At 32.8% G+C, this 16,280-nt stretch overlaps 1 protein-coding gene across 1 annotated transcript in view; it reads left to right on the top strand.

Moving 5' to 3' along the window:
- The first annotated feature begins 15,030 nt into the window (after nt 1-15,030).
- Nucleotides 15,031-16,280, top strand: part of EMB2737 (embryo defective 2737) — an 88,685-nt gene continuing 87,435 nt past the window's right edge. Inside the window, exon 1 of the mRNA XM_089983042.1 lies at nt 15,031-15,296. Coding sequence (XP_089839168.1) covers nt 15,072-15,296 — 225 coding nt within the window. The 5' untranslated portion in view covers nt 15,031-15,071. The remainder of the gene's footprint in view (nt 15,297-16,280) is intronic.

A 16,280-nucleotide genomic window follows, 5' to 3' on the forward strand; every position in this document is an offset into this window, starting at 1 on the left:
GGCTCAACTCGTATAGGCTCATTAACTAGTAATATTATTTTATATCATAAAGTTTTGAAGTGTTTAGCTTGCAAGCAAGACTTCAAATCCAACTTATAGCCTTGAAACAATGTATTATTTTGTACGAGTCAGCTTGAGCTTGGCTCGATAAGTCTAAGGTCTAAATCCTATTATTTTTAATTTAGAAACTTGTTCTTTTTTTTATAAATGAGCCAGCATGAGTTTGTCTCAAGCACACCATAATGAAATGACAACATACAGGGTTTTTTTTTTGTTTAGTTACATGGAGAAACCCACAATTTGGTACTAGGTAGAACATAGATAGACTCTCGGGGAGAAAACTCCTTAGCTAGGACCCTTGCCTCTAGGGCCTATTCTGGGCATCAGCATATGCAAGGATGTGACACCTCTAAGATTCAAACTTTGAGCAGCGGTCTGATAGCCAAGGCCCAACCGCATTATGTCAACCCCATTTGGGGCAACATACAAGGGCAATTTGTGCACTTTATAATGCAGGGACTGTTGGAAAATATGCTTCACTTAGTGGGTCAGGCACTGAGTTTGAACCAAGTGTGCTTAAGTGTGCTTGGAGGTGCGCGTATACACATGCTATCTTTCAAGTGGTAGTTGCCTCACTTATGATCAAGTCCTCGATGCAATGGGTACTTGTGCAACTATACTCCCAGAATATAACCGAGCTTTTGCCTACTCATGAAAATGGGTTCATGCCCTACATTGAGTGAGACCGATAACCTTGACACGAACCACCTTGAACAACCTCTTGACTAGGATAGGATGATCCAAGCTTGAATTAAGTATAGATCTTGGGTTCATATATGGGTATGGATCTAGACTATAAGTGGATATATATTTGAACTGTAATCGGTTATATATCATAGGTATAGATCATAACTATAATTAGGTATGGATCTTATATATAGATCTGAACTGCAACAAAAAAATGGATCTTAAAAGCACTACGAAAGAGAGAGAGAGGGAGGAGAGGAGAGAGAATTGAGGGATGAAAAAAATGAGAGAGGGTTGGGGTTTATATAGGCCCCAGCCTCCAAACCACCCATAAAGGCTATAAAGGGGCCTTAAAAGGGTCCAAACGCAAAACCATAATGGGCCTATTATGCATGATTTGTCAAAAAATTATATTAAAAACTCATTCTTATTAATGTTTTTGAGAAACTACTTTGAAATTAAAAATAAAAGAAAAATCGCATATTTCAAGCTCTTTCATGTGTTTTTCAGAGTTTTAGTAGGTTTAAAATTTTTTAATGTGTAGTCTAATTAGATTAGGAGTGTAGTAATTAATTTTAATCGTTTAGAATTGTATTTTCTTGAAAACACATTTTTCTAGAGGCAATGTTTTGAAAATTTCAAAAATTAATCAGGCATTTTTAGAAAACACTTTTCTAACCTAATTTTTAGTATAAATAATATCTTTTCAGCCATAGGGGACGTTTTTCCCTCTTAACAAAACACAGGCCTCTTCTCCCTCTTTCTCGTTCCCAATCGATTCTTCCTTGTTCTCTTCCTTTCTCCGTCATTTTTGTCTTGCTTCTAACCTTTTTCTGGCATCGATTCTTCTTACCCCCTCTCAACGGAGGCACGCGCAATTCAAAGGTAAGACCATGTTCTTTTTCTCAACCCCTCCATCGAAAATGGATCGTGAGATATGTTTCTTCTCTCTTGTTTATCCATAGTTTTTAGTTAGATTAGTGTTTCATTGTATAAAGCATGGCATATTCATTGCATATTGGTTGCATTTAGATAGTTGTAATTTTTCTTTTTAGTTAATTTCAATTAATATTAAATTGTGCTTTTACAGTAACTAGATTAGTAGTGGTTAATTTAAACTCATTAGATTAAATTAGATTAGTGTGTTAAAAAGTAGATTAGTTAAAATTATTTAGCCAATTGTCTTTTCTTTATTTCCAATATCGGTTTTCTTAGAATAGTTAATATTATTTTCTTTTAATCATATTAGTTGCAGCTTAGCTTAGTTTATTTCATTAGTCAATTTATTTTTTGTTTGATTCACATAATTTTAGTTCAGACTTAGATTTTTAATATAGCTTAGATTCATTGTTAGCTAAAATAGTAGTTGATTTACCTTTGATTCCAATTATCGTTTTTTGTCTCAATGGTTTAGTTAATATATTCTTTTATTCAATTGTGATTAGCCATAGATTAGTAGTAGTTTGTAATTCATTTAATCAGATTTAATTTTATTTGAATAACGTTAAATCAGTTAGTTTTATAAATCACTAGTTTTGCTAGATTAGTAATAACTGAATCTTGTTCTTTAATTCATTGATTGAGTTGTTTAGCTTAGAAATAGTCTAGATAGTTTATTTCCAAATTTAGATAGTTAGACTTAGTTGTTATTTTGAAATATTATACAGCAAGTAGTTTATAGTTTGTTATTGTTTTTGTTATATAGTTATGATATTGATTGTTAATTCTTGAAATTTAGTTAGTCATTTTTCATATTTCTTGATTAGTTGCTAAGTTAGTTATTAAGTTTAACCATATTAATTCTTGAATCTTGTCATACGATTAACTCTTTATTTCTTGTTAGCTAGTTAAAGTGTTAGTCATAGATTCTTGAGTCTCATATTTCGGTTCTTGCATATTAGTTGTATTAGTTAATTAGTCAAAGCTTTTGATTCTTGAATTTATTCAGTTAGCAGTTGTTTTCTTGATTATTAGTTAGTTTTGCTATTTTGTCATTTAGTGCTTTGGTTTGTTACATGTTAGTTCATATTTGTTGCATGTAGTTAGTGTGTTATAGGTAGTTAGATTCTTATTTTTGTAATTTTTTATCAAACTAACATTGAATTTTTGTCTAATTTTTTATTGTTTTGTGCTCATTTTGTAATTTTGTCTTACAGAAAAGCGGTTGATTGTGTGGTGAGCCCTCAAAAGAGTCTCCGAAGAGCCCTCTAAGGTCCCTAAAAGGTTCCTTCGAGCCCCTCAGAGAGCCCTCAGAAGAAAGGAAAGCAGTTAAAGCATAGAAGGGACTAAAAGCTCAAGCACTGAAGACCCTTTTCTTTTTTTTAGCTTAGGATTTATTCATTTATTTATTTTGGGTTTGTAATAAGACCGTTTAATTATTCTTTTATTATTTGCTTAAGCCCTCTGCAGAGGGCCGTACTCTTAGTTGATTAATTAATTATTTTTATTTTTAAGGCAATAAAGATTAGATTTCTGTGGAATACAAGGTTTTCTCCTGTTCCCTTAGTTTGACCTGGACTCTACCCTAGTGTGAGACGGTTTTTATTATTTGGTGTCTGACTTGCATAAACTGTTTTTATCAAAAATATCTTTTAAAAATCTATTTCATAAAACTTATACCAATTACAAGGTTAGTTCTCTCTCCCTCTCCTGTTCTCATTAGAGTTCTCTAATCTCTCTCTCTCTCTTGTTCATCTTATTCTTCCTTCTTTCTTCTTCTTAGAGCTTTTTCAGTAGTCATTGAAGCTCCTCTAAGGTTTGAAGATGAGAGATGAAGGTCGATCTATGTTTGAGAACCCGATTAAGGTAGGTACATCAATCGTGTAAGCATAGATTTTTCAAACACGTGAAATATGCATGGGACGATTTTCAAATTTGAACTAATGATAGATCAGACCTTATAACACCTCTCTAAGATTGAGATTCAATTTGAAAAACATGTTTTATGAATCTTTGTTACTATGAAATCAAAAAGACAAAAAATGATGTTTAAAACGGGATAGTTTTGTAGCTTTTTTTGTGAAAAATGATTTGAGGAAAACTTCTTTCTTGTTATTTGCTAGATCTTATTTGTTTGAGCATGTTTAATACGTTAATCTTATGCTATTTTAATGAAATATAAGTTTTATAAGTTCTGAAAATTCGATATATGTTTAATATGTTTCAAAGAATGTTTTGGCAAAAATGCTTTTAGGGTTTTGATGTTTTTGATAAAGAAAGTTGATCTGAGCATGTATGATGGATTATTTCAGTTTTAGCAAGATTAAACACGTTATTGCATAAAGAATCTATCTTTTCATGATTATTTAGGGTTTCTTATGATTCTTGCATAGATCTAATCATATTTGAGATATTTCTTTAAGGTTTTGTAATTCTTGGATGATGTATGTTATTGTTTTAACAAGATTAGCATGAATCTGAGCAAATATGTATTATATGATGATATAAATATGTTAAGAGCATCAAAAATAGTGATTGTATAGATTTTTACCTTGAATCTTGTTGTTGCTTAATGGATCTTGCATGAGTTTGAATCTTAGTTTTTCTATCCTCATTTTTTATCCCAACCTGTTTCAGAAAAAAATTCATATCTCTATAAACACGAAGTCAATAAATTAAATAAAAATATGAGAGTGTTTTATACATCCAAGGCTTGAATTTAGAATCATATTTTATTTTGTTTGGATCAGTATTGAGACCCAAATATCCTTTGCATCAGTGCACAGGTTTTCTTTCCTGACTGTAGGACTCTTTCGACCAACGATTTTGATAGTTCTAAAGATCTAACCAAAACTGATTAAAATAAATTAAAAAAACTCTGGGTAAAAGGCAATGTGTATAAGAAGATCTTGTAAAAAGGGTTTTGTCAAAAGATTTTTTGAAGATCTGAAGAAATTTCCCAAACTGACATAAATTTTTACAATTGACAGGATCTGACTTATGTTTTTTCTTAACAGGATTTAGTACCAAAATTTTCCTGATTTTATTATAATGACTTTTTCAGTTATGTTTCTGGACTGCTTTCCTAAGACATGGAGACATTTTCAGTAAAATTGAGAGAGTGTAATTCGGTTCTTGTGATTTTCGATGGGTTTTCTAAAAATGGGTTAAGAGGGATCTGGATTTACACATTATGACTTATATGAATGCTTAAGTATATTTTACATTATGCAGCATGGTTATGGATGTTTATCTTAAAACTTGAGTTGATATGCATGCAAACTGACTGTATTCTATGTTATTTTTTATTTATAACCATTCATATGGCATGCATGCTAATAAACATTGAATATTATAAGGCATGATCAATGTAAAGTAAATGATTACACATATTGTTGTTTGTTTAAGCATAATCATCAATTGCATGTAGTTGCAGCCTTTATTTATGCATGTGAGTATATGACATGGTGATAATGATGTGTGATATGAGCATGTGTGTAGCTTGGTATGAGCATGGGTTCGGAGAAACCTATGGGTGCTTGTGGTGCACTAGAGACAGAAAATATATCCATGCACATAATCACATAATTGCCTCATGGAGGTTAGGCTCACAATGTGAATTGTGGGTATTTGAATGGGTTAAAACAAACTTGCTTATGGAATCTCCAGTGGGGAGATTGTCCTTATGAGCCCGGGTGCATGTGGTATGAGCACATGTAATTTAATTTGTGAGCCTAATAATTAAATAACACTCATGACCCATTCGAAATAGGTCTTTTGGACTGGGGTCCACTTTTGAAAGAGTCGGGGTACACACGATCGATTGATCATTGTATTGTTTTGGAGGGTAGCGGTGTCTTCTAGTCCCTTGTCTTCGGTCATAGGGGGGCCGAATTGCCAGGTATCCTAGGTGGTATGTCCAAAATCTCTGTAGAGTAGGAATCAATTTCACACAGGACCACTGGGAGTTTTTCTCGGTTAGGGACCGCTCTAGTGGAACCTCGATATGAAGTTGCACATTCTTCATTTCAATAAGGTTATTAAAATACATGGCATAATATACCCTTCATTGGATTGGTTAAATTGAAGTTAGAAACCCGAGAGTGTACCTTCGAGCATGAGAAAAAGTGGAACATAAGAAATCAAAATAGAATCATTAAAATATTTCAGTTTGTGCATAAATTGTTATTTCATTGGCATAATGCATTGTAGCATGTTTATACTATAATATGAACGCAAGCATGATTAGTTGTGTAAATGTGATTTATGCTTAATTTTAATATTGTGACGTTGCATGATTTAGATGATATCTGAAAATGTGTCAATATTTATTTCTTTGATTGAAATATTTGTATTCATATTTTTTTATGATTACCTATTGAGACTGTAGACTTATGCCTCTACTTATAATATTTCAGGTAATAAGTAGGCTAGAGGGTGATGGCAGTTGGCTTGAGGTGGTGCCATGAGGGTCACAGTTCTTTAAAGCTTTTGAAAGGACTTTATACTTATTTATTTGTTTATTTGATTTATTAAGTCTTGTAAACTCTGATAATATTTGAGACTAGTATTTGATGTATTTTAAATGCAAACTATAATTTGATTGAGTTATTCTAGTCTTATGCATGGGTGTTGTATCTATAAGCCGCCCAAGGCTTGAACCATATTTAAAAATAGTTTCTGTTGTGTTTCTTGAAAACCTTGTAAAAGGGTTTTAAAAAAAATTCTCTAAATTTTTTATTTCACAAATTGGGGCATTACAAAATCAATCTTGGTTGTTAAAAGGGTTATAGAATAGAGAGAACAGTCTTATGGGTGACGGTTCAAAATTATACCAATTCATCCTTTTGTTTAGGTTGTATCAAAGTCATACTACCTTCAATTCTTGTGATTTTTGTTTTCTGGATTTGTAATTAAAATATCTACAACTTTTGTGTTTGGGTCTTTGTCTGAATCCCTACAAAATAGTCTCGTTCTGGTATGTCCCTACTAACAAGTTCTAAGAGTCCCAAACTATGAACACCATTCTTTTGCTCTGGTGTTAGTACTATATCTCGACCATCAACGGTCAAAAAATCATGATTTTGGATTCATTAGAAAGGCGAACATGTCATTTATAAATCCCATATGTGCACTATTCATTAGTTTAGAGCATATCTGGGTCAAAACGACCCTGGACTGAAACCTATCAGATCCAAACAATCTTGTTTTTAGCTTTTGCGCATCAATATCCGTTTAGATCTTGGATTGTAGATCGTCCTCTTGCCGGATCCGCATCAGACGTCCCCACCTTCTTTTCCACCTATTTAATTTAATTTAATATTAGAAGTCCTAATTAGAATAAATGACATAAATTGATTAACTATTTAATAAAGAAGATTAATAAGTATTAGACTTTTAATAGAGAAGTAAACCTATGGGGCTGGAAGGGTAGAGTTCTCATAGAGTTAGGAATCCCTTGTGGAGTTAGACTCTAGGAAAATCTATAAAAAAAGAAGAGGAGACCCCTCACACAATTGGGCAAGCTCTCTCTCTCTCTCTCCACCTTAATTTTGACTATCTCCCTTCTTTCTTCCTCCCTCACATCCCCCTAGGTCCAGAACTCCTTTAGAGGAGCTTGGGGTGTTGTACATCTATTGGAGGTGCAACTTGAAGAAGATCTAAATTGTTGAAGATGAAGGATTCATAAACTCTACGATTTTGAGGTAGGTGCACTCTAACCATGGATGCATGTTTGATGTTAAGAAGCATGTGAGTGCTATGAGAAGATTCTCACATGCACACCAATACAAATATTAGTCATGAGAGGGCTGATATTATATTGAGAATGGGGTTTTCAAACTCCAAAATCATTTTTATCAAAATCATTTTTGGAGTGTACTTAAATCAACAAAATTCTTTTGTAAAATTGATTTGTGTGATTCTTGATTCATGCTTTGTGTTAGATTATTCATGAGCAGTATGTGGTAGATTATATTCTTGATAATCTAATATTAGATGTGTGTGATTGATTTAAAAGCCCAAAGAATAAAATCCGTTTTGGTGAAAAATCAGTTTTTGGTTTATAAAAACCTTCTTTTAGAAAATCAACTATATAAAATTCATGATTGCGAGTTGGATCTTATGTCAATTTTCATATGAATGTGATCTCTGAGATGGATGTGTGCAAACTTATGTATGGTGTGTTAGTTTGAATTAAAATCCATAGAATGAATGTTTATATTGTTTATTTATGAAAATATGTATGTAATGATGTGATTAGTTGAAAAGCACATTCAATCCTATGATTTTATTCTAACCAGTCTGAAAGAATATATTGGTTCTTTCAAATGGTGAATCTAAAAATTCTTAAATTTTATAAGAATGTTCAAGACACATAGATGAAGTCTTAAAAAAAAAAGGTTTGTTTGAAGTCTAGATTGGAAAATACGATCTCTGCAAGTCAAGACATAATTTATCTCCTAACAAAATTTTGTAATGACTGCTTGTGATTATCGATTTTATTTCTCTCAATATGCTCTATGTCTATGACCAAAGTGTTAATTTACATATTGATGAAGACGCTATGAAAAGTTTATGCACAGATTCATTTCAGTTTATGAATTAAAAATCATGAAAGTTTGTTCAAGAAACCTGGAATTTTTGAACTATAGTTTGTCCAAGAACAAGTTGTTGTTCATGAATTTTAATTCTTAGATGGCATAAAGTTTAGACCTGATTTCTATACAAGATTTTGTTAGACATGCCTATCTAACTGCAATAAAAATTATAAAATTTGATTTATTCTGGATTTTTGTTGGTTGATGCCTCTTCGGTAATAACAAAACGAAAATGTCTATTGAGTGAACAAAAAACCAATTTTAGTAACTGATTTATTTCTCCCTATTTCGAATTGAGTTTGAGGCAAGGTTTTCGACTGTAGTTAGCCAACACATCTAGGCATCTACTATAAAAAATTTAGATTTTATTTCAATATATTTTTTGTTGTGGCATAATTTACACCGACTGTTAAATTTTGTCCATGCAATTTTGAATTGAAACTCATGTTTACATGAATGTCATAGTTCAGAAAGTGAACCTAATAGACATAAATGTTTTCTAGAACTGAACCATACATATACACTACTGGTTAGGGCACAATGTATAGTCCTAAGGATGAATCTTGTTGATGGTTTCGGTTATGAATAATGTGATGTTGCCTATGTTGTAATTTTTCGGTTATAAGGTTTAACAAAATACATGCTTAAATGAATGAGGTTATGCAACATATGTCTATGTCATGCAATGTGATGTTATGATATGTATTATATCAGTTTATGTACTATTATTATGTGCTATTAGACATTATATGAATGCTTGCTCAAATGGATGCTCATATATGAGCTTATGGTTCAAAAGACTGTTTGAGAGCACGAATATGACATATTGCATGATCTTACATATGATGTGTTATAAGACATGGAGAGGCATGCCTGCATATGTTTATGAATGTAATTGTTGTTCAAGAAACTATTATGGTGCTATGGGTGTACGAATGAATGTATGTGTCGCATATGACATTATTGTATTGTAAGTTATAAAAAATGCATGCACAGAGAATCGCTCTTAAGTGTGCAAGGGATTGATAAGAACCCAATGTGGGTATTGTGAGTGCACTGAATTATGATAATGAAAACACATACATGCACACATAATAATTTAGGGATCGCCTTCACATGCAAGATGGTCTAATGGTTTTAAAGGACTGGAACATAATACATGAGTTATGAAGTTGTCGAGCTAATGAATTGGGTAAGTATCAGGATGGGTAGTATGATGCGCATGCTTGAAGGGCAATGTGGTAAGTCACCTTGAAAGGGTACTTGGGATTCTGGAGCCTTATGGTGCTATGTAGGCACCTGTGATAAAATTGTGTTTGTTTTAATAACATCTTCAATAATAAATTATGTCTTTTTAGGTCTTATTTGTGGGGATGTGGTTCAAGTTTGGGTCAGATATCCAACCAATCAACATCTATTTTTTAGGTTTAGTGAGGTATTATAAATTCAAGTTTATAACATAGTTGGCCCACTCGGTGACTCGGTTAAAAAAAATGGGGTCTAACTTGTAACTTGACATGACTCGATGAGTCAACTTGGTTGACATAAAATATTTTAAAAATCAATTTTTAAAAAATAAAGAACATTAAAACAGTTAGAATATATAAAAAAAAATAGAGCTTTTGCCACTCTGATTTTGCTACTACGAGTCTAACTAAAACCAATCCATTAATGCCCTAGTTCCAAAGGTAATATGGTTTGGAGGCCCATATCCAAATTTCATGCTTGTTTTATGTATTACACGTTTTCCTACCACTTAGGCTAAGTCAATTTTACACAAGCTTGGGACCCATAGATTAATTTTTTTCTTGTGCATTGGGACCCACCAAGTCCTATCATCGCACAAATCCCCTAAGGAACCCAAACCTCAAAGTCAATTTCGTTAGGACTTGGGAGAGTAAATAAGTGTCATAAGTGAAAAGGAGAAGCGTATGCACAACATTGCATAGGGCGTACTCTACCTATGGTCACATTATCACACCTGTATTCATCTATAGCAGTTGTCACATTTCAACTTTTTTGTTTTTTAGATAATTCAAGAAACCCCCCTTCAACGACCGCACCTTGGTTGGCTTGTTGGTAAAACCCTTAAGGTCCCCTGGAGAGTACACCCAGCTTCGACCTTGCAGCAAGGGATGCCACGCGTGGTTTAGAAGGTGATATTCACAAGTTGCCCCTACTATATGAGCGGAGCCCTTGTGGGCTACTTCCCAACATTTTTGTTTAGAAAACACAGTCCTGTGAAGTGTTGTTCCATTTTGATGTAACCTTAATGTACCAATTAAGCCTGTGCTAACATTGAGGTTATGTTTTGGATTAAAGTTGAATACACAAACTTTGTATTATATTTCTTTTGACAACTATTTGTGCATGACATCTACATCTCATATATGGTTTTACTCTAGTTTTGTTTTTAGAGTCACTCAATATAAACAACTCAAGTTATACCATATTTTGCTGAAATTAAAATCAAAATTTCTCATTAACTTAATCCAACATAAACCATAGATTTTAGTGTATAGGCAATAATCATCTACAAATCAGAAGTAAAACACATATGCAACTATGCATTAAAAATGTTTAGAATTAGTTAAGACATATACTGCTTACAAGCTTGTGTTGTTGCTTCAATATCATGTTGAATTTCAAATATTTTTTTCTTTCATTGAAAATTGTGGAATAGTTTGGCCACTACCTAGTCAAGTTGACAAAATAAAAAAACCTTTTTTAACAAAAGAAAATCAAAGATATATTTCATATTTTTTCATAATGATTGTGTAAATAAGATATTTCATATAATTCATATATATGGAAACTTGAAAAGAGCTGCAACTTCAGTTCTTTTAAAAATAACAAGATCTTTGGTGCAAAAGCAACAGATGGATTCATAGTTTAAGATATATGAATTTCAGTTGTATACTGAGACATGCACAAGTCTAGCTTGTATTTATCTAAGTTTAAACTTAAGTACTGCATATGTGTAATGCTTTGACAGATTTTAACCTAAAAATGTCAGTAAATTTTTTTTAATATGTAATAATTCAACGGTCTCATCAACGAATACGTTCCAACCGTACCAAGTACTAGATGACTCGCCTAAGCGCATGTGCGAGTGTGTCTTAGCTTTTTAGTACCAGATCCAGTACGAAACCACCATTAACAAACTGATTGAACCATTACATTAAAAATTTATTAATTAAAATATTTCATCATTGGTATTGCCTTAATCGAATTAAGTTCTAAAGAATCAGCATGCACATGCACTAGCGTTTAATAGCTCCTTAGAACAAAGTTCGAGATAAAGGCATCTAAATGACAAAACCCAAATATTTTTATTTACGTCGAGAAAACACAACAAAAAATATTGATTTAAAATCAGTTAAACATTTTAGATTTTTTTGTTAAACCTCTCAGACGTATTACATTTTGAAACACACTCATCTGACCATACATGAAAGAAATTCATTGAAATATTGAACAATCTATCTAATTAACAAACCATTCATGCATTTGTACAATAATCGATAGTTAAATAATATAAAATTAAAGTTTTACTGATAACCCCTGGGATCTCAAAATCATCAGTCTCACACAACACACTCGCAACATCTTGCATTCGCTCCATCAGATCACATATTACCTGAAAAATATTTTATTTTGAAAACATGAGACTTTCAAGAGTCTCAATAAGATTCACATAGATAATGAAAATATACGATACACTAAGCTTGCATAACATGTATTAATCACATTATACAAAATTCAATATTTAATATGCAGATGAATTACTAAACAACAAAGTTTATGAATCCAGAATTCTCAAAATATGCACAAGCATAATATCACAATTTCAGGCATGCACAACAACAATATATTTCAAATCAAGACATTTAATCACATGCATACATCTACATAATTATATAAGCATATATAAAAGTACAAAAAGTAAAGTGAGCAGGTATTTTAAGTTTTCACTTGATTACCAAAAAGCCTATGGGTATGCGTCGGCCCTCTACGAAATACGCTAAACTACTCGAGTGTTTATTATGCTATATATTTTAATTTTCCAAGTAACTGACTCAATCCTCCTACAAGAGCGGAGTCAGGCCATGAGACGTAGCGGTGTGCATCAAGATACACTATATGGCGAATGACTTTGTGTCATATGGTGATCGATCACTCACTTCTATAGAAGACCCAAGGACATGCCCACCTAGGACAAAAGAGGTAGTCCTGACCCCCCTAAATTTTCTTGGCTAAGGGGCCGTTGAGGCATTGCCCCTTGAAGTATAAAAGAAAAGGGCCTAGAGAGTTTCATACTGCCTACCCTCTCTATGGTAGACCGAGGATCAATCCGGTTAGGCATACCCGAAATGCTGCTTAGGGTTATCTTATTAATTATGCCATGGGTAAATGCATCTACCATTTAGGCTAGTACATTGTCATCTCATTATTCTCTCTTTGGAACCTTAATTCACCATTTTTATTGAGCACCCATATGCCCATGCAACCCCGTGAAATTTTTATCACCCTACATGCATTTCACAAATACTACATCTCAAAGCATTACATGTATTATCATAAATAATAAATCATGTAAACAAGCTATTCAACAATTATTCATGCAATATCAATAATTTTATTAAATATAAATGAACATGCATAATTATCATAAATATATATCATTCTGTGAATCACAATTTTAAAACACTGTTAAGTTGTTTAGGTCTTGTGGCTAAAGTAGCCCAAAACCATACAACAAGAACATGTTTTTGGGCTACCAATCACAATGCAATCAAACATGTCCAGATTCATAAGTCACATTCTTTGCAAATAAGATCATGATGATGATCAATTTATCATGAAAATAAATACAGTCAAGTTGTCATGAATGGATTTAATCATTAATATCAATCATAATTTGTGTAAGAGCCTATTTCTCTGAAACAAAGCATCTTTACATCAAAACCATAACTTACTGATTGTGATCCAACTCACCTTCATCTCTATCATAAATATTTATATTAGATCTGATATAATTCAAAACCAAATTTGTGAAAATTTTGAAGAAGACATCAACACATAATTAGAGTCACGAAACCCAACTTTCCCGATAAGAGCTCCCATAAACCCTTATCGAGTAAATCGACGTGACTTCGATTAATGCATTGATTTTTTAGTACTTTAAATTATATTAAACCTGATTAAAATATCAATGATAACAGACTGAATCCATAAGTTTACTACAACTAATCTATAATAAAAAACACACAAGTCAGCTTTTTCGATCAAGGCCTCCATAAGCCTAAATCGGAAGGCTCATATGTTTTTAATCATGTTCAGTTGTAGCCTTGCTTACCCAAGGTAAATACACATAATTTGTTTTAGTTCATGCTGCAAATATCTTAGAAAAATTAAATCCTAACAATATATGCATTTATAGGCAACAAAATCCAAGAAAGAACCTAAAACCCGAAATCGATTTCTAAGAAATCAAGGTTTTAATTCTCTTAAATATCTACCAATCAATTTTCATTAAGCCAAGCATGATTTCAAGTATTTAACAGGCTACACATGAAGAACACAATCATACATTTAGAAATACTCTTCGTTAGAATCAACCAAAATAATTAATTCACATAACAGTCAAACTTTTGCAATAACTTCCATATACAACCTGCACACATTTGAATTTAGATCTTCTTTGGTGTTTGGTTCTTTGTTCATGATTTAATAAGATATTTTAACACTGATAATATGCAAAATATGATAGAAAAACAATGAAACAACAAGATCTAAACACATTATTGTCTAATCACAAGTATAAGTCATCAAGAAAATTTAGACCCTTAATAACCTATTTTTATAAAATCTACAAAATATTGTAGATCATATATAAAATCATCATATTTTTACTGTAGCTGCCTTTACTTGTAAAAAATACAATCTAACAAACCGATCTTTAAAATAATGAGAGAAAAAATAATTATAATTTTTCTACGAAATCCTATTCTGACATAGTTATAACCTAGAATATGTAAAGTGCATAATTTTTATCCGATTGATGATTTTCTTGGGATTTATAGAAAATATTTTTGGCAAAGCCCTTTTCACACAACCTTTTATTATATGTTGGACTTCACTCAAAATTTTTATAATTTATTTAGAGTGGTATTGCTTAGGCTTTTACATATTTCAAAAAGATACGTCAAAATAGTCCTGTAACCAGAGCCTTAAACTAGAACTCTGTTAGGGTGAACATTTCTTCCTCAAGATGGATCCAAATCAGGTAAAACAAGAAGCTAAAATTAAGGCCAAAATGTGTAAATTAACCTTGTATTTTTATTTATATTTTTCAGAGTGATATTCTAAAAATACAAAATTATTTTTGAAACTGGTCGAAAAAAATGAATTTTTAGAATTTAACCGATTAAAAATATTTTTTTCTAAAATCTTGTATATTTAATTACACATATTTAAAATTTTTGTATATGCCAACTTATCTGAAGAAAAATCATATTTTTGAAATATTGTGAGATTGTGACAATAGTTTGTTACCAATCAAATGCTTATATCTTGTTATTTTACATGTGATTGAAGTAGGCATGCTAAGTAGTCCGCGCTAATTAAGTAAAATCCGATCAGATATGGACCATTTGGTCATACCAAAACCTGATTGGAATGGATTAGATAATATACCCGACCCGATTGCCTCTCTCTCTCTCTTCGTTTTCTTCTGACAAGATCAAAGAGAGGCTTATCTCTCTCTCCCTCTCTCTCTCAACCATGGCCAGAGGTACGGACCGACTGGTTCGGTTCGTGAAGTTCAAAGCAGACATCTACTCGAAGATTTTCAAGGCCAAGTATGCCCCTCCTCTGCTGGACCTGTTGGGCCTCCCTTTCCGCCTCGTCGTCGCTCCCTTGACCCTCGCCTTCGACATTGCTGGTTCCGCACCTCGCGGTTTCGGCATCCCCGAGTTCATCTCCCACCTCTCCTTCTCCGCCATTTTCGTGAGTACCCACGACTTGGATTCCCCAACACATTCGTCTTTTGCTTTTTAATTCGACAGCACCAACCGCTTAACTCATCATGCGCTGTGCTTCTTATGCCTTCCGAAGATTACCCATTGTGTGGTTTCTCGCTCCATTTCTTACGCTATAGTTCTGTTTCAAAATTTACGCCATGAACTTCCTTTACTGTTTACTGAGTTATCAAATTTTCTGTTTCTCAATGATTTTTTGGAGAAGGCTTTTTAGCCATTTGAAGACTACCCTTTTCATGGTTCATGCTACTTTATGTGTTTATGTTATCAACGTCTATTTCTCATTGATGTAGGGAAGGTTGTTGTAGCCATTTCAAGACCACCCTTTTCATGGTTTATGCTATTTTCTTTGGTAATCTAGATTTATGAGTGATGACTTAAATGCTGGTCCACCTTTCATTCACCGGGAACTTATGCTAGGGATCTCCATTTCTAGGTTGTTGTGTCGTGGGGTTTAGCAGTTTGAAAAATCTTTGTATTTCTGTTGATTATGGATCTTCTTGTTTTCACAGCTCCAAAGAATTTGGTGCAATGATACTAGTTGTTATGAAATTCAAACACATGAAGTAAAACACAGAGATAATATGAAGAGAATAGGAGGCAAGAAGTAAACAACAGATTTATGTGGTTCAACCTTTTGGCCTATGCCCATGGGCGGCGGAGAAGCAAGAAATCCACTATCAAAATAGAGGAATACAACTATAACGAAAGAACTCTCAAGAAGAAAAGTCCTAAAGCCTCAATATACCCGAAAACCCAAAAGGTTATGGCAAAGAAAAGCTAATCGATATTATGTGCCAAAATTACAAATCAATGAAAGGTCCATACCATGGAGTTTTGTTCCCGCACCATGAGAGAGATTAGTGGCCGACTTTGGGCTTCATCCTATTGGTCCATGCTCTCCACTACCACTACAAACCTCAATGAATTTTCCTCTTCAATGTTTTCTTCA

The sequence above is a fragment of the Nuphar pumila genome, chromosome 12, assembly GCF_984573655.1.
Source record: "Nuphar pumila chromosome 12, dmNupPumi1.hap1.1, whole genome shotgun sequence".
Lineage (NCBI taxonomy): Eukaryota > Viridiplantae > Streptophyta > Magnoliopsida > Nymphaeales > Nymphaeaceae > Nuphar > Nuphar pumila.